Source organism: Anolis sagrei, chromosome 2, assembly GCF_037176765.1.
Source record: "Anolis sagrei isolate rAnoSag1 chromosome 2, rAnoSag1.mat, whole genome shotgun sequence".
NCBI lineage: Eukaryota > Metazoa > Chordata > Lepidosauria > Squamata > Dactyloidae > Anolis > Anolis sagrei.
Window position 1 is genome coordinate 35715844 of NC_090022.1, and position 27441 is coordinate 35743284.

Consider the following 27441-nt stretch of genomic DNA (forward strand, 5'->3'; position numbering starts at 1 on the left):
ATTCCCTTCCATCCTTCCATCCTGCTTTCCTCCCTCTTTCTCCTTCCTCCCTTCCTCCCTTTCCTTCTCCCTTCCTGTTTTCCTTCTCTCTTTCCTCCCTCCCTTCCTTCTTTCTCCCTCCATTCCCTTCCACCATTTCGTCCTTCCTTCCCCCTTTCCTCCCTCTCGCCTTCCTTCTCCTTCCTTCCTTCCTTCCTTCCTTCCTTCCTTCCTTCCTTCCTTCCCCTTTATCTTTCCTTTTCTCTTTCCTCCCTCTCTTCCTCTTTCTCTCTTCCTCCATTCTCTTCCACTGTTTAATCCTTCCTTCTCTCCCCCTTTCCTCCCTCTCTCCTTCTTTCTCCTTCCTTCCTCTTTGTCTTTTCTTCCTTCTCTCTTTTCTCCCTCCTTCCCACTCTCTTTCTCCTTTTTTCCCCTTTTGTCTTCCCTTCCCTTTTGTCTTTCCTTCCTTCTCTTTCCTTCCTCCTTCCCTCTCTCCCTCTTTCTCCTTCCTTCCTTCCTTCCTTCCTTCCTTCCTTCCTTCCTTCCTTCCATTTTTCCCTTTCATTCTTCCTTCCTTCTCTTTTTCCTTCCTCCTTCTCTTCCTTCCTTCTATCACCTGACAGTCAGTGCTCCTAGCCGGGAGTGCTAGCATGCAGCCCCCAAGTTTGCTCATGCCTGGTATAAAGTGTACATGAAGCATAAATGCTTAGTTTTCAGCCTTTGAAAAATAAATGTGGAATGTATGTAGGGATTAAAAAATGAGTTCCACTGAAACTTTTGGAGACCTGACCAGTCTGATATGTAAGTTGCAGGGTTGTCTTTTAAAGTTTACTTGGGTTTGGAGTTTTCATAACAATGTTCACTTACTTGAGGATCTTCTGGCACCTTAAAGACAAGCAAGTTCTAGTTTGTATATAGTTGGTCCACTATATCCATGGATTCTGCATAGTATGAAAATATTTAAAATGGATCTAAAAGACAAACTGTGATTTTGTCATATTTAATTTTGTTTTTCGTGTTAGGAGGGACTTGAGAAACTGCAAGTCGCTTCTTGTGTGAGAGAATTTGTTGTCTGCAAGGATGTTGCCCAGGGGATGCCCGGATGTTTTGATGTTTTAACATCCTTGTGGGAGGCTTCTCTTATGTCCCCACATGGGGAACTGGAGCTGACAGAGAGAGCTCATCCGTGCTCTCCCCAGATTCGAACCTCTGACCTGTTGGTCTTCAGTCCTGCCGGCACAAGGGTTTAAAATAATGGTAAATGGATATTTATGTCTATAAAGGAATCAGTGAAAATACATTTTTAAATGCATAAAACCAAAATCTCCAATAAAACGAAATTTAAGGTGGAATAAATAGCTTTGCAAAAAAATTACCATGTATTCAGAAGCTACCTAGACAGCACTGTTAAAATACTTCTGTCGTAATGGTTAAGAATTCTTTTTTTACTATTACAGCCACCATCAAGCCATGAGCTAAGTTTAATTATGGACTCTCACGTATATTCTTTTGGACTTAACATGTTTTACTTCCCGTATGTTCTAGCTGTCTTCTGTACTGTTGATATATAACAAATAGTCTGAAAGCCTTGTTCAGAGAAGAGGACACTTGAAGGGTAATTGCTATCTAATTAGAATTTGGTCTTGGACAATTCAAGTGGTAGGATTAAGGCAAGGCGAGTAAAAGACAGGGCACTCTCCAAAAACAAATTTAAAAACTGGAACATGGTGTAGTTATTCCCAGAATTTAAGACCTTTTCAGCAGACACTCAAGACACTGGAAATGAAATGTATTATAAACGCAGATGGAATTTGGATCACAAAATAAATAGGCAATTGGGGGTAATCAAAATATGGTTCTGCATATTTCCCGGAAAATGCAGAGTCACCTCGGTAATAAATCCATTGTAAGTGCTGCTTCACTTGTATTAGGGTCTAAGATTCATCACGGATTAAACCAGTGGCTTTAATCATGGTACCTAGCAAGGGTTTTAATATTACTTGCCTCCAAGGCCTACGCTTTGGTCACATCCCGCCTCGACTACTGCAACGCTCTCTACGTGGGGCTGCCCTTGAAGACGGCCCGGAAGCTTCAGCTAGTCCAGCGCGCGGCAGCCATGTTGTTAACAGGAGCAGGGCGCAGGGAGCATACAACGCCCCTGCTGTCCCAGCTCCACTGGCTGCCGATTTGCTACCGGGCCCAATTTAAGGTGCTGGTGTTATCCTACAAAGCCCTAAACGGTTCCGGCCCAAAATACCTTGCAGACCGCATCTCGGCCTACGAGCCCACGAGGACCTTGAGATCATCCGGGGAGGCCCTTCTCTCGGTCCCGCCTGCCTCACAGGCACGCCTGGCGGGGACGAGAGAGCGGGCCTTCTCGGTGGTGGCCCCCCGGCTGTGGAACACCCTCCCTGCTGAAGTTAGACAGGCGCCCTCCCTTATGGCCTTTCGTAGGAGCCTGAAAACATGGCTCTTCGAGCTGGCCTTCAACTGAGTGCCATATCACTGGAAATGATGACCGGAATGGACTATGACTATGAAATCGACTATGACCCCAGGATATGACGAAGCGGATTTTTAGCATAAGTATATGTTATGTAGTAGTAGATTGTTGTGTACTGTCTTGATTTATTGTAAACTGTCTTTTCTATGTTGTTGTTCACCGCCACGAGTCGCCCTAGGGCTGAGAGTGGCGGTCAATAAGTGCAAGAAATAAATAAATAAATAAATAATAAAACTGAAGCTCAAGTTTTTTAGAAGATGGGATTATGTGTAGGTGAGTAGCACCTGTTTTTTTTTGTGTTTTGTTTTAAAAAAGTAGAATCATAGAGTTGGAAGAGATCTTGTGGGCCATCCAGTCCAACCCTCTGCCAAGAAGCAGGAAAATCACATTCAAAGCACCTTCAACAGATGGCCATTCAGCCTCTGTTTCAAAGCCCCCAAAGAAAGAGCCTCCACCACACTCCAAGGCAGAGAGTTCCACTTCCTCATGTTCAGTTGGAATCTCCTTTCTTGTATTTTGAAGCCATTGTTCTGCATCCTAATCTCCAGGGCAGCAGAAAACAAGCTTGCTCCCTCCTCCCTATGACTTCCCCTCACATATTCATACATGGCCATCATGTCTCCTCCCAGCCTTCTCTTTTGAAGGCTAAACATGCCCAGCTCTTTAAGCCACTCCTCATGGGGTTTGTTCTCCAAATCCTTGATCATTTTAGTCACCCTCCTCTGGAGACATTCCAACTTGTCAACATCTCCCTTCAGTTGCGTTGCCCAGAATTGGACAACTGTCTCAAGAGTGCCTCTATGTGAAACAGTTCCATAGCAGTTTAGTGAAACAGAGTTTTAAGAATGGTGGCAGCGTTTATCTAAAACAATCTCAGTGTTACTTACCTCAGAGTTTGGAGTCCTGAGTGCGAATCCAGCACAACACATCTTACTTAAAACCTCTTGCCAAACCAGAAGCCTAACATTCCTTTAAGTGTGGTGGTAGCCAGTGTTCATACTAAAATTACCTCAGAAAATAGTGTGTTGGTGGCAAAGGCTCAGCAGCCTCCAAACACTTAATTGAATGTATTTAATAATCCCTTTACTAGTGGTGGTTCAGTGTTGGGATTGTTTGAACAAATCCCCAATCCTTTACCTTTTTGGTGAGCAACGTTTGGGATTATATAAACATTTCTTTACACTGTGCAAGTAAGTGTTTTACCAATCCCTTCCTCCTCAGTGTAACTCAGGAATAGCTACAATTTACTTAGGTGCTCCTTCATGGAAACCAGATTTCTTAGTGCTGCATTTTAGGGCATCTGATGTCACTTCCATCCAGCAGAGAATGCACATTCCAGTTGCTTAATGGCTGTTTGACGACCGCCACCACACCCCCTCCTCCTGAAGAACAATATAGCCACAGCTGTTCAGCAAACAAAACCTCACTTTATTAGTGTCACAATAACTGTTATTCACAGTGGCTTAAAAAAAAATCTGTCGGACATTCTTGTGCACCATCTGTAAGTTGCTGTACACTTGGAACAGAGAAGGGGAAAGGAAATGCATCACTGGCTGTGCTTAAACACCCTTTGAAAATGTTCAAGAGCTTGGAAAGAGGCACTGCCTTGGAAACAGGCGCCCAGAAAGCAACTACACATGGATCCCCCCTTTTCTTTTAAGCAATCCTATTTCTAGAAATTTTTGTACATGTTTCCTTCTAAATATGTACCAAAGCATTCTGGGCTCCAAAGCATGTTGAAGTCCCTGGAGTGCTTCTGTACTCGGAACAACAGTTTGGATAGTATTGCAACATAGATCGCTGCTTTCCTTGTGAGCAGCTATGCTTGTTTAATTATTTTTCCCCTTTGAACCACCTCCTCCCAAAGAATAATGTGCTTTTGGATAGTTTTCTGGTACACATTATAATTAAGACAAAACGTAAGCAGAAGTTGGAGAAGATCTCATGAGGAATTCAATCTCACCCTCTGTGACAGCAGGATTAATCCTATTTAAATGATCCTCGGTAAAGGCTCATTCAGTACCTAGTGGTGTGCACCTCGAAGCTATTTAAAGTGAAATGTGCTCATGTGCTTGAGAGGACTTAAATACTCTAAAGACGCCAGATCTCAAATGATCTAAACAGAGTTAGTGCTTAGGTTGGAGACTGCCAATCAATCCCAGATGCAGTAGGCTTTATTTCAGAGGAAGGAACTTGTAAAAATACTTTTTGAGTATTCCTTACCCAAGAAAACCCTGTGAAATTCAAGGAATCATCGCAAGTTGACAGGTGACTTGAAGGCACATACACACTTGTACTTGAAGCCTGCAATACAATCCTCAGTCAGTAGGTGGCAGGCCTCTTTGTCCATTATAAAGCCTGACAGTTGGCTCTGATTGTTTGCATGCCTCTTGTTGTGTTACGCTGGAGTAATTTAGAGTTATTCCATCACATGTAATTTTGAGGGCAGTATTTTGTGTGTATTATTGAAGGACCCTAAGGGCACCAGATCGTATCTGATTTTGGGAGCTAGGCAGGATCAGCCTTGGTTAGCACTTTGATTGGAAAGTGCTGCTGGATACCAGAAGCCATAGGCTAAGGAACTAAGAAAATCACCTCTGGGGATATCTTGCCTAAGAAAATCCTATAAAATCCACAGATTTCCATAAATGACAGGCAACTTGAAGGCTCATAGATTCGCACGTGGATGGAGGTATTAAGTGCAACAACCCCTGTGCAAGTAGTAAAGTTCATCCCTGCAAATACGAGTAGTTGAATGAGAATTGGCAGTGTCTGCTCACCATTTCCACAACTGTGTTTGAAGGCCTTGGCATATCAGATGAGGGGCAATTCATCTTCCTTTGATCATTTCATCTATGTGGGTTTTTGTTTCTTTACTTATTTGTCGTTTATTCATTCAGTCGCTTCCGACTCTTCGTGATGTTTACTTATAGCGGTTTTTTAACTGGGTGTGATGTTGTTTTATCTTTTCACTACATTTTCAGTTTGATTTAAACTGTTTTAAATTAATGTTGTGAGTGGGTTGTTGAATTAATTGTTTGCACTACACTAAGTATGAACTTGTACTGTAAGCCACTTCCATATTAGAAGAAAGTTTTAGCCAGCTTACGGTCTAAGTTGAATCTATATTGTATGAAATCATGGGAGTTGTAGCTTGGTAAGGTCTTTAGCCTTCTCCAGCCCCATTCAAACTCAGCAATACTGTCCTAATTTTGGTCCCTACATCCCTGCAACTTGACTTAGCCAAGGCCTTGACATGAATGAAGTCCATAGTAGACATCCCATAGCCCAACCCTCATCTGCATTCAACATGTGAAGGTTCACAATAATAGCAAAATGGCAATTGACTGCATGAAGTTCTCCCACAAGATGAGGGATTTTGCCTGGTCCGAATTGTGGAAACCTTCACATGATTGATGAATGCAGCACCGTCATAGGGCATGTGGCTGTAGTGACTCGGGAGGCTGTAGTCCAAAACAATAATTTCTCAGATCTCTGACTCTTCATGAATTCTTTCAGTATGTGAAGTTGTTGAATCAGACTGTTGCTTCATCCCACTGGATGCTTGTCTCCAAGAGCATGATTTTCCTAAATGGAGCTGTAGGGTGGAACATTTCCCAGAATAGAAACATTTTCCAATGCTCATTTTTTCCATGGAAAATTTCCTATTTCTATAAAAAAAGATTTGCTATTTCGTAAAATTCATTAATCAGCATAATTGGTGAAGACTTTGGAGTGTGGCATGTTTCTGTTCAGACAGAAGGCTTTTTAGTCATTGCTTGAAGTGATCAGATTGGATTCATTCTCAAATTGAACTAAATATTGCAAGTGATTCTCATGGAAGTGGATGAATTATCATCATGTACAGTTTGATGAGTTTGCTCTGCTTTTACTCCTTAAATTTAAACAAACAATTCAATAAAAGTTCAAGCCATTTATTATTAATTAATTAATTATTAAATTTATATCCTGCCTTTCTCTCAAAGTAAGATCCAAAATGACAAGTAGTCTTCACAAACTTTGAACTGATTTGAATAGAAAAGTTAAATAATATTTAATGCCTAAATGAAGTGTAGTAAAAGGCAAGAACTTAGTTGATCCTGAGATAACCTTTAAAAAGCATCACTCTTCTTCTCTCTCCATTATGGCACCTCTTCTGGCCTTTTTGAATTCCTGTAGAGCAGTGGTTTCCACCCTGCTTTTGACCAGGGACCACTTTGGCCAGGGACCACACTCCAACATTAGTACCGAAAGGGTTATGAATCAGGTTTTGGTCAACTTTAGATTGGGTTTGGTTATTTGGGGTGGTGATTCAGAAAATTGCATTGGATAGACCACATCAGCTCTAGTTTCTGATACAGAACATAAGCAATCCAGTAGTCACAATCTGCTCGCCCACAGAAAACCATATTTAATAAGCCTCGGCACTATAAGAGGGTTTTGAGAGACCGGTCGCTCTCGTTGCAATGGTGTAGTAATGGTGAAGCTGAGGATCATATTTTAGTTCATGTGGACTACTGGTGGTCCATGTACCACAGGTTAGGAACCATTGCTATAGAGGAACATGGAGATGGCCATTGGGCAGCTGGCTCCCTGAAGGAGTGCTGGTGCTTTCTCCACTCTATGGAATGACCCTCAACTTGTCAATTGGACCCAAAACTGCCTTTCACTTATATATGAGGTCATCTTATACAAGAGGATATACTTGACATTACTCTTTCTCCTCCTCCTCCCCCCGAATTCTATGTATAATAATAATAATAATAATAATAATAATAATAATAATAACTATGTAGCCCAAATGATTTTTTGGAACTTATGTCACAAGGACCACCTGGCAGTAGTAAAGAACTGGTGGGATCATAAACCTGCAAAGGTAGTGGAAAATGAACATGCAAAAATACTGTGGGACTTTCGAATCCAGACTGACAAAGTTTTGGAACACAATACACCAGATCTCATGATTCCAGAAAAGAAAAAAGTTTGGATTATTGATGTCGCCATACCAGATGACAGTCGAATTGACGAAAAACAACAGGAAAAACCCAGCTGTTATCAGGACCTCAAAATCAAACTACAAAGGCTCTAGCATAAACCAGTACAGGTGGTCCCAGTGGTCATCGGCGCATTGGGTGCTGTGCCAAAAGATCTCAGCCGGCATTTGGAAACAATAAACATCGACAAAATCATGACCTGTCAACTACAAAAATCCACCTTACTTGGATCTGCATGCATCCTTCGAAAATGCATCACACAGTTCTAAACGCTTGGGAAGTATTCAACTTGTGATTTTGTAATACAAAATTCAGCATATATATCTCATTTGCTGTAACACGCTGTGTTTTTGCGTCAGTAAAATAATAATAATAATAATAATAATAATAATAATAATAATAATTTTATTTCTCATCTGCCTCTCCTCATGGTTCAAGGTGGTTTACAACATCACTAAAACACATAATCGTCTAAAGCATTCTATAACACATATTAAAACATATTTCTACAATACATTTTAAAATACACAGGGCAAAGATTAAACAAAAGACACAAGTTTAAAATTCATGATTAAAATGGGCAGGGTATACATTTTTTTTCTCCCTTCTCTCCCCCCCCCCCCCCCAAAAGAAAGAAAGAAAGAAAAAAGATCAGTCAAACATTTTCAGTGATATCCTCCTTCCTTCCCTTTCTAAAATAATGTGGGATTGCATTTGTTTTGAAATAAGGCACGGTCAAATGGAGATTGTATTGATAGCTATTGTAACATGAGTAATTATGGCAGGTGGATGAAAAAGATCTTAAGGCAGGCGCTGCAAAATGCCACGGAGGAGTAAAATTAGGTACAATCAAGCAGATAAGTAAGCCATTATCTTTGGTAGAAAAAAAGTTTTAAAATGTATGTTTTCTGAATGTGCACAAAATATCAGTCATGGAATGCAGAAATATGCTTATATGTTCTCCTAAGCCCTGCTTTTGACTCTTCCCAACAAAAAAGCACCTTATTTTTTAAAAAATAAATACAACTTAGCATACAAGTGACCTGGGAAGCTACGGAAGGCCCAGATTGTATGAGTTTCCATGTGTTTTAGCCAAAAGATTTATTTCCAATTTGTTATTCATAAGGGAAGAGTGCGAGATTGGGATGGGTCCTTTGAAGTGGAAAACAAAGTCTTCTATTCAGTCTTGGGTCTAATAGAATACACATGACACAGCCTTGGCATCACCGCCTGCTTGAAAAGCACAACTCTTGTCATCTGTTGCTCTCCAACATGGGAATGCTAGTGGGAATGGGTATTGCCCTGAAAGAAAAACAGGGCTAATTATTTCCTGCTGTCTTTAATAGTATATGCCTGGAGCAATCAGGGAATCATTAGGAAGAAACAGGATGACCAAATGTGTGTGTGTTCATAGTGATACCTAGTTAGCCGAGTTGCAATTTTATGTGAGTGGGGACAAAAATTGCATTAATTGCCAATCCCTTATCTTTCAACTCAGAGGTTGGAGAAGCAGTGGGCCTTCTTCTGTTGTTGGACTACAGTTCCCATCATCTCATACCATTAGCAAAGCTGATGGGAGTTAGAACCCAATAACACCTGATAATCCATAGGTTCTTCATTGCTATACTAACTACCCTATAGTAATAATAAAGTAAAATAATGTAAATGTAATAATAATAATAATAATAATAATAATAAGAAATACAGTAAATTATTGCTGTATTTATCGAGTATAAGCCGAGTTTTCAGCCCTTTTTTAGGCTGAAAAAGCCCCTCTCTGCTTATACTCAAGTCAAAGTTATTTATTATTTTACTCTGTTGTTGTTGTTGTTGTTGTTGTTGTTATTATTGCATTTATTAATTTACAGCCTTTATTATTACTATTACATTTACATTATTTTACTTTATTATTATTTGTATTCCATGTATTGTTTTACTCTATTGTTATTATTCCATTTATTGTTTTACTCTATTATTATTTTTATTACATTTATGATTTTACTCTATTATTATTGGAAGCACCTTTACATTGAAGAAGGTTAGAATAATGGTTTAATCCAAGTTGGACAGTCTCATCCTAAATTACAATTTTATGTAAATATTCAGAAACATTTAATCTACTGATGCCTCAATTAATGTAATTTTATTGTTATCTGTTTTTTGTTGTTGTTATTGAAATTTACCAGTAGCTGCTCCATTTTCCACCCTTTGCTTATACTCAACTCAATACGTTTTCCCAGTTTTTTGTGGTAAAATTGGGTGGTATATTTGGGCCGGCTTATACTCGAGTATATATGGTACTTTACTGTGTCTGTGTGTATGTCATTTTTTGAGGTACCATAATATTTGTACAGTTAGTTGACTGCCTCATGTTCCAATTTTTCATTTCTATATCAATAAATGCATCTGATTTCCAGAAAAGACATACATCTACACTGTAGAATTAATGCTGTTTGACACCCTTACAAATCCCAGGATTCCACAGCATTGAGTCATTGCAGTTAAAATGGTGTCAAACTGCTTTCCTTCTGTGCTGTTGAGTCAGCCTTAGACTACTCCTTCCCTTGGCACTTAACATTTTATTAAACATTCAATATTTTAATATTAAATGATATTATGGTAGTAATAGTTGTGTGTCTTTAGGTCATTTCTTTCTTATGACGAACCCAAAGTGAACATCTCATGGGATTTATTGTCAAGCTTTGTCCAAAAAGGTTTGGCACTGCCTTCCTCTTAGGCAGAGAGAGTGTAGCTTATACAAGGTCAACCAATGGGTTTCTGTGGCTGAGCAGGATTTTAAAGTCTGATTTTTCAGAGTCCAACACCAACACTCAAAACTATGACACCACCCTGGCTCTCCTAAAAGGCATTAAAGCTACTTATAGAGCAGATGCCTTTGCCATCTGTGGTTGTTTAGTAACATTTCCATACTGGGAGATTGAGTGGCTTCTTGCTTGTCAAATGTCTAAAATGTCTAGGCTACAAAGGAACTACTTGGATGACTAAACTGATGAATGTTTTCCTAAATATCATACATTGAGTTAAAATCACCAGAAGCAGCATAGTCCTGAGAATTTAAATTTGCCTTAAAATCTTCCTTCTGTTATGTGGGTTTCCTTCCTCACAAACCTTCACTGTTGCCACACATTCCCAGTTGTCCTCTATGCTTATAAAGGAATCCATTCAAATTGTTGCCAAATTTAAGCCGTCCTGAGTCCCCAGCTCAGGACTCAGGACGGCTTAAAGCTGGGGTGAAAATTGCTGGAAGAAACATTAACAACCTCAGATATGCAGATGACACCACTCTGATGGCCGAAAGCGAGGAGGAGCTGAGGAGCTTTCTAATCAAGGTGAAAGAGGAAAGCGCAAAAGCTGGGTTGCAGCTAAACATAAAAAAAACCAAGATTATGGCAACAAGAATGATTGACAACTGGGAAATAGAGGGAGAAAACGTGGAGGCCGTTACAGACTTTGTATTTCTAGGCGCAAAGATTACTGCAGATGCAGACTGTGACCAGGAAATCAGAAGACGCTTACTTCTTGGGAGGAGAGCAATGTCCATTCTCGATAAAATAGTAAAGAGGAGAGACATCAGACTGGCAACAAAGATCCGCCTAATCAAAGCCATGGTATTCCCTGTAGTAACCTACGGATGTGAGAGCTGGACCTTAGGGAAGGCTGAGCGAAGGAAGATCGATGCTTTTGAGCTGTGGTGTTGGAGGAAAGTTCTGAGAGTGCCTTGGACTGCGAGAAGATCCAACCAGTCCATCCTCCAGGAAATAAAGCCCGGCTGCTCACTGGAGGGAAGGATACTAGAGACAAAGTTGAAGTACTTTGGCCACATCATGAGGAGACAGCAAAGCCTAGAGAAGACAATGATGCTGGGGAAAGTGGAAGGCAAAAGGAAGAGGGGCCAACCAAGGGCAAGATGGATGGATGGCATCCTTGAAGTGACTGGACTGACCTTGAAGGAGCTGGGGGTGGTGACGGCCGACAGGGAGCTCTGGCGTGGACTGGTCCATGAGGTCACGAAGAGTCGGAGACGACTGAACGAATGAACAACAACAAGAGTCCCCACTTCGGGAGTAGAGAAGAGACGGGATAGAAATACCAGAAATAATTAATTAATTAATTAAATAAATAATACTGGAAATCCATAGCATGGAGGAACAACTTGCAGCCCTGGAGTGTTCATATAGTTAGGAACCAAGGAGGAGAGAGGTTAGGCACGTAGAGAAAGAAATAAAAGAGGGGTAAAGGACAAAATAGTTGGAATGGGGTTGGGGAAGAATGCCATGTGTAAATGATCAGCTCATGCCTCTAACATAAAGCAGTCTTCACCCTCTACCAGCAGACTATTCCATTGAGAAGAACTGAGTGGAGAAGGTGCAAGAGAAGGGGGTACATTGACAAAAGATGCAGGGGGGAGAGAGGTGATAGGTGGTAATGACAGTGAGAGAAAAGAAAATGGAAGAAATTGGGAAATTGTTGCAGTTCAGTCTTTGAAATTGCCTACACCTGGGGATTCTGGGCCTGTTAGTCAGTCTTATGACACTAGGGATTCTGGGTCTGCAAATTAGCAAGAGCAGCAGGAGAGCCAGCAAGAGATGTCAAGCCATGAAAATGAGCAGTCTCTGTCAGAAGGCCACATTCCAGAAAGGCAGCTTGCTAAGGAAGCAAGGTCAGAAACAGAACTGAGCTCAGAGGTTGAAAATGAAAGTCCAGGTAGACAGACTAATGAGCAGTTAGATGGGAGATTTACAAAACTGAAGACACCTATTAGCCAAGAATTCCTTATCAGTTTTCCAGGGGAGAAGGTTATCTTAGCTAGACCAGCAGACTTTTCCGCCAGTCGAGGCAATGTTGATGTTTGGGTTTAGAACTTCTGTCAAGTCAAAAGATTTCTAATTGCATAGTCCATGTTTCCTTTTTGTTCATGTTTCATGCTACCAAGTTTTTGGGGACTGTTCCCGAGTCTCATATTTTGGATTTATTCTGCTTTTGTATTCCTGTTTTTTGATACTACTTATGTACTTTGATTTCTGTGGATTTATCCTGACACTTGGACTTCATTTTATACTATTTTGCTGAATTGCTTTTCATATATTCTTCAATAAACTGCTTTGCTATTTTACCTTGGACTGCTGGAGTGTGTGTTAAGTACAGTGGTGATTCCCAGCCTTGGAGTGCAACAGAAATAGAAACAGGGTGATAGAAAAAGACAGAGAAAAAGAGGTGGCCCTCACCAGTATAGCCCCCCCCCCCCAGTCTGGAACATTGCTAGTCTTTAACCTTTGGCTATAGTAGTAATCAATATGATACCTGTCCTTGGCATATTAAAAGAATCCCAGCCAGTTTCCTACATTAGATAGATAAGAAGCACTACCCGAGAGGGAATGTGTTCCTCAAGAGAAAAAAGTCCCCATCTGTGTTCTGTAGATTAAGGTTAAAGTTTGCTTTGTAGGCATAGAATGATGGTTAGGTAATATTCTCATTTCCTTGAATTTTGTGTGTGTGTGTGTGTCAGGGGCGGCTTGAGAAACTGCAAATCATTTACGGTGTGAGAGAATTGGCCGTCTGCAAGGATATTGCCCAGGAGACGCTCAGATGTTTTACCATCCTGTGGGAGGCTTCTCTCATGTTGCTGTATGAGAAGCTGGAGCTGAGAGATGGGAGCTCATCCTGCTCCCCAGATCCGAACTGCCAACCTTTTGGTCAGCAGGCAAGCCAGCACAAGGATCTAACCGATTGTGCTACTGGGGGCTCGAAGTCATAAATAGAAACTGAGAGTCTCTAATGTTGTTATTGTTTTGTTGTTTATATCATGTGTTTTCCTTCTTAAGAGAGATTCAAAAGTTGTCGAACGATAACTCCCATCATTCTTTATCACCTGCTGTGCTAGCTAGAGCAGTTGGGAGTTGAAGTCTGGCAGATACTGCGAGGGACATATGATCCTCCCCCTGCTTTAGCTGATGTGTTTATCCCTTCTGCCTTGCACATTACAGTTTGGACCTCCTGTTGAAACAGAGGGATGGAGGGGAACATATTAGGTCATCCTTGTTCAGTCTTTGCCAACGTAGGATTATTCCCTCTGGTATGTTCTCAAGTGCTGGCTTCTCCAGTCTATTTTTAAATGATCCCGTTAGTAGGGCTTTCCCTGCTCCCCTGGGGAAGGCTGCACCAGAATTAATTTGGACTCATTGCTGGGGGATTTTATAATTTCCTGTTGGCCAGCTTGAACTTTGCTTTGGCCTTGGTCTTCTGAGTTATGTTCTGCTGTACAAGACAGTTGTCTGTCGTTTTGGGGTTTTGTGTCTCTCATACAAAGATAGAACATTCTTCTTGATCAGGGCAGAAAGTGCTATAAGCGAATCAATCAAGACGGGTACAGCCTTCTCCAACATGGAGCACTCTCCTGGTGTACTCCAGTTCCCATCATCACTTGGTCATTGATCATGCTAGCTGGAGTAATGCGAAATGTGGTCAAAATGATCTTGTCTGTATCACAGGGTGGAAACCTGATCTAATGAATGCAATATCTGGGTTGTGGGTTTTAGAGTTGAAAGGGTTTTTGTTTTGTTTTGTTTTGTTTTTCCGTCTCAGTAGTGACTTGAGAAACTGCAAGTCGCTTCTGGTGTAAGAGAATTGGCTGTCTGCAAGGACACTGCCCAAGGGACGCCCGGATGTTTTGATGTTTTACCATTGTTGTGGGAAGCTTCTTTCATGTCCCCGCATAGAGAGCAGGAGCAGACAGAGGGAGCTCATCCATGCTCTCCCCAAATTCAAACCTACAACCTGTTAGTCTTCAGTTCTGCCAGGACAAAGGTTTAACCCACTACGCCAGTTGAAAGTGAACATACTTCGCTTTGGGCTGTGAACTCTGCTTCACCCTGTTTTTTGCCTTTTCTACTGACATGAAGCTCCAGTACAGTTTCTTTTTGCCTCTCCACCTTTTTTGTGAGCATGCTTTTGGCTTCAAAATCTTTAAAAGACATCTGGCATGATTAATATTTACTCAGCATTTTTTTAAAAAAACCAAACAAACCGAAGTATTCCATTGCCTCTATAAAACATTTGTGATCTTCACAAATCTTGGTTGATCAGCTCTCTGTGCAAGTGTCAGGACAATGGGAAGGGTGAAACGTTTTCCTGATTATCAGATTGAATAGACCGTAAACTCTCCAAATAACTTCCATCACATGTGCTTCTATCCAAAATGTGAATGATGTAAAGAACACAGATTGATGGTGGGCTCACTGCTCAAGACATCTGTGTGCATTTCTACACTGCCTAAGATGGGTTGAAATCACAGCTTAGCCAAAACATTACACCAGTCCTCTCCAGCAACTGTGGAGAGGTGAATGAATTCCTGACCATAGTATCATGAAAGCAAAATGGGATTGTTAGTGACTTAAGTTAGAAGGGTTAGAAGACATGATCATCAAATTTGCAGACGAAACCAAATTGGAAAGGATAGTCAATACCCCAGAAGAGAAGAGCAGAATTCAAAAAGATCTTAACTGATTAGAGAGTTAGGCCAAAACTAACAAAATGAAGTTCAACAGGGATAAATGCAAGATACTCCACTTAGGCAGAAAAAAATGAAATGCAAAGATACGCCTAGCTTGACAGCAGTACGTGTAAAAAGATATTGGAGTCCCCATGGACAACAAGTGAAACATGAGCCAACAATGTCATGCAGCAGCAGCAGCAAAAAAAAAAAAAAAAAAAAAAAAAAGCTAATGGGATTTTGTCCTGCATAAATAGGAGTATAGTGTCTAGATCCTGGGAAGTCATGCTCTATTCTGCCTTGATCATACCACATACAATTCTGGGAACCGCAATTGTCCAGAGGAGGGTGACTCAAATAAACAAGGGTCTGGAGAGCAAGCCCTGTGAGGAGCAGCTTAAAGACCTGGGCATGTTTAGCCTTCAGAAGAGAAGGCTGAGAGGAGACATGGTGGCCATGTATGGGGAAGTATGTAAGGGGAAGTCATAGGGAGGAGGGAGCAAGCTTGTTTTCTGCTGCCTTGGAGACTAGGATGTGGAATGATGGCGTCAAACTACAGGAAAGGAGATTCCACCTGAACATTAGGAAGAGCTTCCTGACTGTGAGAGCTGTTCAGCATTGGAATTCTCTGCTCCGGAGTGTGGTGGAGGCTCCTTCTTTGGAGGCTTTTACACAGAAACTGGATGGCCTTCTGTCAGGGGTGCTATGAATGCAAATTTCCTGTTTCTTGGGAGGGGGTTGGACTGGATGACCCAGAAGGTCACTTCCAACTCAATGATTCTATGATTTTAAGCAATTGTTATGAAGGTCCTTTTTAATCATAACTGTGTGATCTCTTTGGGTTTTAGACGGGCCATTTGAGTGTTGAATATATTTTCAGTGTTACTCATCATAGCCTTTGGACAAAGTTTCTGGTTCTGGAGTCATGTGGAGGCAGTCCTTTGGAAATGGTTTTGTTTGGCATGTACAATTGGATTGGAAAGCACCGCTGATATTTTTCCAATGTTCTTTGTCATTTTTAATTCTTTATCTTCCCAAGAGGAATTAAAATCTAGGCAGTATCTGCAAAGCTGCATTTCTCCAGCCTGGAATGAAGACTTGAAACTTACAAATAAGTCTATACTCTTTTGGTACCTTTTTTTCTTTGCATCTACTTTTATGAATTGCAGTCCTTTACTCGAGGGCGGGAAGGAGAGGCAACAGGATTACTTTTTCAATATGCCACAAAATTAGCAATTCTCAAACTTTTGTTTCTATCCTCCCAGTTACTAACTAGCAAGTTGGAAATGGGGCAGATACTAACTCCTCTTCCCCTTCTATCTCTTTAAACACAGGATTTCTGGTCGTGGAAGCAAGGACACGTGGTCGATTCTTGGCAGTCTGCAGTCTGTGGCGCTTTTGCAGGTGCAAAGGATTATATGTTATCCTGGGAAATACTAAAGAAGAAAGGAGGGGAGGAGGGGGGAAATGTGCAAATCTATTAAAGCTAGGAGCCGGGCAGCATTCTTTTATAATTCCAGTTTGTTTAGAGTGGAGAAAACGGATCTTGCTTTGTGGAAGTGGGGCGGGGGAGAGCAAGAAAAGGGGAAGAAAATAAAAGGGAAGAGAAGGGAACCTCGGCAAGGGTGTCTGTTTGAAAGACAGCCAATTTGTTTTTGACAAATTTGTGTTATTGAACAAACAGGCCCTGTCAGTCAAGGGCTGGGATTATCCCGAGGTTCAGTTGTAAAAACCCTCTGCGAGAAGAGAGAGAGGGACCAGTTTTTGGGTGCGGGTTTGTGCAGCTGTCTGCCCTGGGCTCCTCTTGAGGGCTTTCAATAAGGGGCCATGATTCACCGTTCATGTGACAGCTCTGACAGCACTCTAGATTAAGTAGAGTCAGGAGAACAGAATGTCTAAATGCAGCAGCCTCCAGGCGGAAACTTTCCATGGAGGAGAACCGGAGGCTGAAACATCTGGGCAGTCTCCGGACACTCTCCCTGGAATCAAGAGTGGCAGGACGTGCTCTCGGACGATTTATGGCAAAACAAGCTGGAAGTTAATTGAATTCTTAAAGAGCCACCTTGCCTTATTATAACAGCCGGCTTTAAAATAATTTCCTTTAAGATGTCACAAGTGGCTCATCCCACACGTTTGACAAGGAACGAAAGGGGGGGGGGGGTTGCAAAACTTAATGGTCTGATAAAAATCTCAGGTTAGTGGCTGCAAAGGATGGAGTGGCAAAATCTTTTTTCCAGAAGGAAGTCGGAATGTACAGTGTGAGGTTCAGGGGTGATCATGGAGAAAAACGATTTGTGAATAAGAGTAACAAGGGTAGTTTTTGGATCACTTCTCCCCCAAGAAAAAAAATTCATCCTGTTTAGTCTACTTTTTAAAATGAGATACAAAAAAGAGTTTTCTCCACCATATGTAGTTATATTTATCGTGTCTGAAGCAAGTTGAGGGTACAGTTAAAATGCATTAAAAAACACAAAGTTTTAAAAACTCAACATTAAGCTAAATGTTTGTTGACCAGAAGCCGGCTACTTGGAGTGCCTCTGATGTCGCTGTGAGAAGGCCCTCCATTGTGCATGTGGCAGGGCTCAGGTTGCATTGTAGTAGGTTATCTGTGGTTTGCTCTTCTCCGCACTCTCATGTTGTGGACTCCACTTTATAGCCCCTTTTCTTAAGATTAGCTCTGCATCTTGTGGTGCCAAAGCGCAGCCTGTTCAGTTTCCCACTCTTGTTTCCCACTCTTCCATATGCCCAGAAGGGAGTTTCTCATCCTGTTAGCACTGATTGAGGTACAGGGTGTTAGCCTGCCACTTTTGGACTCTCGCTTGCTGAAGTGCCATGTTTGCAGACTTTGTGGTTTTTTTGATACAATACAACTGTTTGGTTCACTCCTGACATGATAAATATATACTGTTAATGACTCTTGGGAGCTGTAGTTTGGGGGATTCTTAGAAAGTGGCAAGTTATCTATGAAAGAGAGTAAAAGAGGACATAGTGTAAGGAATGTGGGAACCATGTGAACCATTCGAGGAAGTGGACTACAACAGTGGTGGGAGTCATGTGTCTCACCAGACACAATAGGTTGGCAACCCCTTGCAACTCTCACAGCTTCACAAGAGGCATTCTGGGAGTAGCAGTTGAACAGCATCTGGTTAGTCTGGAACAGTCATCCCCCCCCCCCCCCCTTACAGTTTTCTTTCACCGAACTACAAAACCCAATATTGATTAGGATAGAGCCATGTCAATTCAAGCAATATGGAGCTGTGTATTGTGGATACACTCTAGTCCATGACATGCACATGTATAAAGAAAATGGTCACCGGTGATCACATGAAGGTCTGTAATGCTGTTCAGCCAAATTGTGGTCACAGCTCCTTTATAGACCTACCCTGTTAACATGGGGCAGGACTGGACTACATGGAGGGCTGTAGAACACCAACTCTTTCTAGTCCTTAGCAAAAACAGTGCTTTAAGGGGACTTTTGAAGCACTTGGGGTGTGTATGATTATTTGCTTAGCAACAGCTTCTTCATCTCTCTCTACTCAACATGTTCACCCTTTCCTGCTGCCCAAACCTTTCATGTATCTATGGTAGTGGTGGTGATGAAGGCATGGGTGGGAACAGTGTCTAAAAGAGAAGAGTTCCAGAGAGTGGTAAGATTCTTCCGTGTCTGCTTGTTCACTTCTGCTTAGATATGTTCCACTTCATCAAATGCTATACAATCAGCCCTCCAAATTCATTAGGGTTAGGTGCACAGGGCCCCTGTGAAAAAATGTGAATAAAAACACTCTTTTTAAATTGGAGAGAACCCCCTTTTTTTTTAGGAATTTCTAGGCCTTCCTAGGCTGTATCGACAATTTCCACTGGAGGTCTTGCTTGAAGACCTACAAATGTCCAGAAAAGTATTACTATATATATAGCAGACATGGGCAAACTTCAGCCTTCCAGGTGTTTTGGACTTCATCTCCCACAATTCCTAATAGTTGGTTAGCTGGCTAGGATTTCTGGGAGTTGAACTCCAAAACACCTAGAGGGCCAACATTTGCCCATGTCTGCTATATACAGTAATATTTTTTTGGACATTAGTAGGTGGAAGTTGATGATACAGCCGATCAGGAGGGCCTGGTATATACTCATGTATAAGTTAGTCTCGTGTATAAGTTGAAGGTAGTTTTGGTGGCCAAAATTGTGGCTTTTGATATGACCCAAGGATAAATTGAGAGTTTTTCCACAAAGAGGAGATAGCACCAATGCCATCTCAAGGGGCCAGCAGGCCACGGCCATCACTATAATTTCCCCATCAAGGCATACATAAAGCGGTACTGTCGCAGAGGGAGTAGAGGGGGCTCAGTGCTTCTTTAGGTTCTCCAGAGATGGATTAAGGTCTTGCCTTTCATCAGTCTGCTCAGAGAAGGGGATTGTTCCTTTTATATAGGGCATTCTAGGAGTGCACTAGAAGTTGACCATTAAATCCGGAGGACTTTGAGATTCCTACAGAGAACATATTAACCAAATCTATGAATAATCTAATTCACAAAAAGTAAACCCACAAACGTGGATGGCTAACCATGTAGCATAGGGATTAGGGTAAAGGACAAATTACACACCAAGACAAAACCATGTATAAATATAACAATATATAAGCATAAATAAACAAAACAGTTTCTTATGAGAGCTATGTACGTGCATCACCCTGCTGCAGGTCTCTTGGAAGGGAAATAAAAGTTTATCAGTCCAACTGGCTTGCCAATTCTTAATCACCACCTCTTTGCCAATACCACAAAGAGTGTATTCAGACACTATAACTGTCTGAGACTCCCTAGCTGCTCATGTGCTTTGCTTTACCACAAAATTTACTTAAAGCCTTTTAGAGGTCAGAGGAGAAAAAAACATTAAACAAGTTAAACACACCCTCGTGTTTTGAGTTCCCATGTTAACCAAGAAAAATTACTGGCTCCTCTGTTTCTTAATCATAATGTTGTATACTTGGCAGAAGGAAAACAAACATTACTGGGAAGTGAAATGGCCAACGCTGTCCTTTTTCTGAAGTGCCTGTAAAATTGCAATTGTTGGCATCTACTCTCTCTGAGGCTTTAAGCAATTCACAATTACATTGCTTGGTTCCAGTCTATTACCTCTATCTACGTACCTATAAAGAATAATATATTGATCACTTAAGGCCTCCATCCCTGAAACTTGGAAAAAAGCCCTAGAAGCCTGTAGTCAAAGAAATGCCTGGTTGACAGAAATGAACATATGAAATTGTGATTCATTTCCCCAATAATCACCTCCCCTTTACCTATAGTTCCCTTGGGTAAAATCCATTATCTTTTTAATATATTTCAGTCATTTTGCTTCTACTGCTTTCCAGGCTTTGTGTGTGTGTGTGTGTGTGTTGTGGACAACTCCTAAAAAACTCTAGGTTAATATGACTAGAGTCTACTGTCATATTAATTCTCTACTGTAGAATTAATGCAGTTTGATACCACTTTAATTGCTATGACTCAATACTATGGAATCATTGGAGTTGTTGTAATTTCAACTCAAGTCTTCATTTTCTTTTCTCTGTCTCTATTAGAATATGGTTAGTTTTTTCCACAATTATGGTATAGCACAACACTTTCATCACATGCTCTTGTTCCTTAGCTACAACTTGCACTATCCCAAAACCTTCCCTACAGTTGACCATGTTTTTACAATAGTTGACACTACATGTTATTGGGCACCATTTTGAGTCAAATTGCTGTTTTCTATACTACTGGTTTATCTTGTACTGTATTGTGTGTTTATTTTATTTTATGCATTGTTTTAGGCACTTTGTGCCATGTGTAAGACATCCCAAGTTCCTTCGGGGAGATGGAGACAGGGCACAAAAATTTATTTATTTATTTATTTATTTATTTATTTATTTATTTCGGACATTTCTATCTCGTCCTTCTCACCTCTGAAGAGGGTCTCAGGACGGCTTACCGCAGGCAGTCATTAGATGCCAAAAACAATACATTAAAACACACAGTTACAATTAACACAATTAAAACAATTATAAACATTCAATTAAAAACAGTTCGCCTGTTCAAAACATAATAATAATAACAATAATAACAATAATAATAATAATAATAATAACAACAACAACAACAACAACAGCAGCAACAACAACGTTTTGGAACACAATACACCAGACATCATGATTGGGGAAAAGAAAAAAGTTTGAATTATTGATGTCTCCATACCAGGTGACAGTCGCATTGAAGAAAAGCAACAGGAAAAATTCAGCTGTTATCAGGACCTCAAAAGAGGCTGTGACATAAACCAGTACAGGTGGTCCCAGTGGCCATCGGCACACTGGGTGCCGTGCCAAAAGATCTCAGCTGGCATTTGGAAAGAATAAACATTGACAGAGTCATAATCTGTCAACTGCAAAAGGCCACCTTACTTAGGAAGTGTTCATCTTGTGATTTTGTGATACGAAATCCAGCATATAGATCTCATTTGCTATAACACACTGTGTTTTTGTGTCAATAAAATAATAATAATAATAATAATAATAATAATAATAATAATAATAATAAACAGCTTCTTCATGAACTTTAATGAAGGCCTCACTTACATGTAAAATTCAACACACACTCCTGGGAAATCCCTCTTTTTGATGTCATTCAAATGTGCCTTTATTCCCACACCTTCCTGAAAAGTTGGCAACAGTAAAAGGTTTCTGAATATCACCTAGACATTTACACAAATCTGTTTGAAAGAACGTGCAGCATTTACAGTCAATTCTGCAGAAAATGCTTCAGTTGTACTCCACCAAAAGGAAAGTCAGTCTGTTTAGCAAGCCCTGCAAGTGCTGATTTATTATCAGTAAATATTTGGTTTTTATTTCTATTTTATCTATCTATATACCTGGAGTCATGCAAAAATTTCTTGGATGGAAAGTGGTTATGAGTGGATTTTTTTTGTTTTGTTTTGAGAAGCCCTGGTCTTAGTGGGAGAAGCTGCAGCCATTACATAATGGACTGTCATGCAGCTGTTAAAGGCAAGGAGCAAAAGTTGGCAGCTCTAAGTATTGTTTTCCCAGGATATTGCTTCAACTGTTGTCCAAAAATGATGCAATGGTGAACTGACTTTCTGATGATCATTCTCAAGGTGGCGGGACAGCTGTTTGGAGGTGGTAAGCCCATTCATTACAAACAAGAGTGAGACGCAGGTGAGAGCTGGAGCTAAGGCGACCTGCTTGGGGGAGGAGGCTTGGAGCCAGTGATAGAAAAGACAAGCTCTCCCTTGTTATAAAATAAACTGAAATAGGATTGTCAGAAACATGAGCAATGGGAGATCATCTTCTCTTGGTCATGAGACTGCAGGAAACCTTTGCTTGATTCAAGCAAGAGTTTCCTGCCATTTAAGCCACACCCTGATACTTGGTACATACAACAGCTAAGGAAGGTTAATTTGCCAATGTTAATTTTTAAAAGAAAGGCTTATAAAATTGATTTGTGAAGTGATCAGTCAATTCAGTACTTTTTTAAAATATATATCATAAATTAAAACAAATAAAGATAATGTAGCAGTCAACAATAAATGTTAGCTACTTCTTAAAAGCCATTTAATTGATGCCTAGCAATAAAATGGTGAATTTTGACATCATTGCTGCATGTTTTAATAAATTAGGGGCAATAAATGAATTGTAATCTGGTTATTTCCAAGCTTTGGTGATAACTCCAACAAATGATTATGTGTTACCGATGCTCTAGCAAGATTATAGTTGCAGTCCTCCATGTCCTCTTTGCCATATACAACCACTCATTATGTCTTTTCCCCAGTATTTTCCATTGTGGACTTCAACATCAGGATTTATCTGTCCTCCCGATCTCATCAGATAATATGTGTGGACAGGAACGAGTAAAGGTTTCTTTCAGTGCTACATATAAAGGCATTCTAAATATACTTCTGCCTGTCCTGATCCCCTAAAGAAATGATGAGTTAAGAGACTTATGTGAAATGTATAACTGCCATGTCACAAATATTTCCTGCAGGAGTTTTGTTTGTATGTAAAAAAAAAAAATCTGATGTGCTCGATTCCACCGTCTTGAACCCATAGGTTTATAAATTTCCCTCCATAAATACAGCAAATAGAGTTGCAATGGAATGGTAAAAACTACTGTAAGTAATGGAGTTTCCACAGTTCGTTTGTTTTTTCACATCACTGCAGCCATTAAAGGCCTTTGGGTGCTTCTTATAATGGTAGCATAATGGAAATAATTTTCAAAAGGAATGATAAGAGTTCCTGAGAGAAAGAGATGGCAAGTGCCAGTCATTTTCTGAATGGATAAACATTGGAAGTAGATTTGGTTTGTATAATCCAGCATAGTGTAGAGCGGTGTTTCTCAACCTATGGGTCCCCAGATGTTTTGGCCTTCATCTCCCAGAAACAGCCAATAAACTGGCTGGGATTTCTGGGAGTTATAGGCCAAAACACCTGGGGACCCAACAGGTTGAGAACCGCTGCTGTAGAGGGTGGAACATTAGGGAGTAACGACTAAAATTTTGAAACATTGCTGATATCCAGCTCCTCCTTGAAACTGATAATTCAACTTTTCTTTTCCTCTCAAAAAATGATGGCATTTAAAGAAACAGTGGATTATTAAAACTATGGGCATAATGGATATGGACATTTTTACACAGTTAATGAGTATCAATCAAGAAAAAAAGACGAAAATAATGGACTGGTCACTAATTAAAGAATATATGACTCAAGAAAATATTACATTGCTATTGAACATGTAAGAAGATTTAATAAACAAGTAATGTCACAGCAGGTGAGACAAGAAAAGGAGAAAGCAGAGTAAAGCTAAAATATTGGGAAACAAAGGAGGAAGATGACCACAGTAGAGAAGATGGAAAGTCGAATTCTTCAACCCCCCTCCCCTCCCCAAGTTACACACCCAAATTTCCCCCCAAATAATTCCTCCATAGTTCACCTGTAGATTCCCCTCTAGTTGTAGTCTCCAAGGGGACACCTCTAGATACACCCCCCACCAGGCCTGTAGCCAGGATTTTGATTCGGGGGGGGGGGGGGCTGAGTTTGATTCGGGGGGGGGCTGAGTCAGAGTAAAAGAGGGTCTATCCTAGCAAACCTTTGTATTGTTACCCCAATACCCCCATGCATATGGGATATATTGAGTATGGTGATCTGATGATGATATGAATAAACATAACAGTTTAAATAATGCACCAGTAAGGCCTTCTCGTGGACCACCATGAGAATTTCGGGGGGGGGGGGGGGGCTGAAGCCCCTCAAGCTCCCCCCCCCCCGCTACATGCCTGCCCCTACCTACCTTGATGCCTCCCCAACCAAGTTAACCCTGTTTCCCCCATGTAGTTTTTTTTCTTTTCTTTTCTACCTATATTACTGTACACATAACTCACTAATAAAAATGAGAAACAAAAAAACAGTAGCATTTTAGTGCCTCATTTGAGTTCATATGCAGAAACCAGATCTGGTCATAAAACCATTAGAAGAAGAAAGCTCTATAATGTTGAGCCCACCATTGTGAAGTCCTTGTTTCCCATGCATTACGACCAAACTGATCTTTAGTGGCAAACACTCAAGAAGGACTCCTGAAATAGATCAACATGTATGAATAGGATTGTATAAGTGGAGCTAGTCCTTAACTTTAGACTTCCAGATCTTTCAGAATCCAGCTCCCAGAATTCCTGACCCTTGGACAAACTTGATGGGGCCTCTGTACATTGAAGTCCAGAACACCTGGAGGAAGAAAATTTTGAACCGCCATTTAGGGCTTTAAAACTTGTTTGTCTGAAATACTTTCAACCTGCTTTATAGCCACAAAATGCTCCTAGAGCTGTTTACAAAGATAAACCACAAGGCAGTCCTTGCTCTAAGTTTCCAATCCAAACAACGCAAACCAAAGTGGAAAGGAGACAGAGGAGGCGGGAGAAAATAAACTTGAACATCAGTTGTTTAAACACTTTTGAAAAGCTTGTAACTTTATGGCCTTTGGTTTCCTGGCCACTCAGTGAGGCCTGAATTTAGTTGTGTCCCTTGTTTCTACAATCTCAATCCTAGTATTTTCTTGGATAGCAAAATAATAATAATAATAATAATAATAATAATAATAATAATAATAATAGCAATAATAATAAAACTTTATTTGTATTTCCGCCCTATCTCCCCAAGGGGACTCAGGGTGAATTCCAACATAACTGGGTTGTTGTAGGTTTTTTGGGGCTATATGGCCATGTTCTAGAGGCATTCTCTCCTGATGTTTCACCTGCATCTATGACAAGCATCCTCAGAGGTAGTGAGGTGACCTCACTACCTCTGAGGATGCTTGCCATAGATGCAGGCAAAACGTCAGGAGAGAATGCCTCTAGAACATGGCCATATAGCCCCAAAAAACCTACAACAACCCAGTGATTCCAGCCATGAAAGCCTTCGACAATCCATCTTCCAACATAACAATGGCAAACATTCAATGCCTACATAAAACACACAATAATAACATAAAATCCCAGAAAAAAACCCACATATGAAAGTAACTTTAAAACCTAACATTAAATTAAAACCTAACACCAGTAAATTCAACCTTACACCAATAAATTAAAGTGCATGTAGTCAGACAAAATTCTCTAATAACATAAATCTAAACAAAACTTCCACATTAGTGTTCAACAGGCAGCAAGGGTTCACAAGATGGTTGGGGTTGGTTATGTAGTCAAATGAGGTCATTAGGCTGGCATGGACCAGGAAAGCCCAAATACAAATAGTTCTCAACCAGAGACCTGGCAGTGATCTCTTGACCATCTGATCCTCCTTATCTCCATATGCTACTGAGAAAAAGTAGGTTTTCAGTTGTTTTTTAAAGGAGAGTAAGGAGGAGGCCATCTTTATTTCTTTAGGGAGGAGGCAGTACCAGAGGTGGGGGGGGGGTGACCACGGAGAAGACCCTCTCTCTCGTTCCCACCAACTGTGCTTGGGATAGGGATGGGACCAAGAGCAAGGCCTCCTCTGATTACCGCAGTGCCCAGGCTGGTTTCTAAGAGGAGATGCGATCAGTCAAAAGGGAATGTCCCTATCCAAAGGCAGCATACATTCCAGATGCTTGATACAGATGTGACTTTTGTACTCCACTTGTGAATCTTCAGGGACAAATCTTTGCCTTTTGTTGATAACAGGATATTGGAGTAGATTGATCCTATTTTTTTTTTCATAACTGAAGGGAGTAAAGATGCTTTAAAAGGCCCGTCTATTAATAGGGTTTTGTTTTCTTAGTCTCTCTGTCTGGCACAAGATGTTGAAGTGAGTGGTTGGCCAATCTAATCCATGCTGGCATTTTGTAGAGTGCACTCAGCCTCTCATTTACTTTTACTGCATTTAAAGAAACTGCCTCGTTGAAAGCAGTTGTCTTTTCTTTTCTATTGTACCTATAAAACATGTGCCTTTGTTAATCACGGGCCTGTTTCAGGGGCAGAAATGTATTGGAAGTGAAGATTGCAAACAATGAAATGCCAGCGATGGCTTTCCGCACAATAAACCTGGACAGCCGCCGTGGTTTCTCTTCAGCTCTAATGAGCTCTGACAAGTTTACAGTGCTGCTTTTTCAGAGTCTCCTTGCCCATACAAGGTAGAAAGGCAATGATGAAATCTCCTCTTAGAACTGATTCTTTACAGTTGCTTCAGACAGCTCTTCCAAACCTAAATTGGTTAAATAATTACAGATGAAATGTCCAGTCCTGATATTTATTCCTCTCCGTGGAAGTTGAATCTTCCTTTTATAGACTGGTCAAATCTTCAGACTGCTTGGTGAATACTAGATGATCTGTCTAGTAAATGAACTTTTAGTTTTAAATCCCAATGTTGTTGTTCCAGAATTTTCCAAATGTGAAATACAAGCTAGGCAATGGGCAGATGCCAGAGGGCAGCCAAAAATATAGGAAAGTTACTTTCTGGGACGCTTTTAGCTGTAATTGTCATTTATTGTAGAGAAGTGATTCCCCCCCCCCCCTTTACTGTCAGAAGTGTTGCAGGAAATAGGGCCGTATGAAGGCTGAGAAATGTGTTGTCATCTAGATATTGCTGGATGGCAACTTCCATCAACCTTTTATCATTGACTGTATCATCGAGGGCCATTGAGAGTTGCAGTACAGCATCTACAGATCCATACACATTCCCACCCTTTGGCTATGTAATCCTATTTTAGATTTTCTTTTCATGCCAGGAGCGACTTGAGAAATTGCAAGTTGCTTCTGGTGTGAGAGAATTGGCCATCTGCAAGGATGTTGCCTAGGGGATGCCCAGATGTTTTGATGTTTTACCATCCTTGTAGGAGGCTTCTCTCATGTCCCTGCATGGAGAGGTGGAGTTGACAGAGGGAGCTCATCTGCACTCTCCCTGCATTCAGACAAGCAACCTTCAGGTCAGCAACCCAATCTTCAGGTAA

The 27441-nt window shown here is 40.8% G+C and overlaps 1 protein-coding gene across 2 annotated transcripts in view; it reads left to right on the forward strand.

The window, feature by feature from the left end:
• Positions 1 to 27441, forward strand: part of SLC25A26 (solute carrier family 25 member 26) — a 167766-nt gene that overhangs the window by 119743 nt on the left and 20582 nt on the right. For both annotated transcript variants that reach the window (XM_060766404.2, XM_060766403.2), the window contains one exon: positions 16321 to 16390. In XM_060766404.2, the coding sequence (XP_060622387.1) occupies positions 16321 to 16390 (70 nt within the window). The remainder of the gene's footprint in view (positions 1 to 16320; positions 16391 to 27441) is intronic.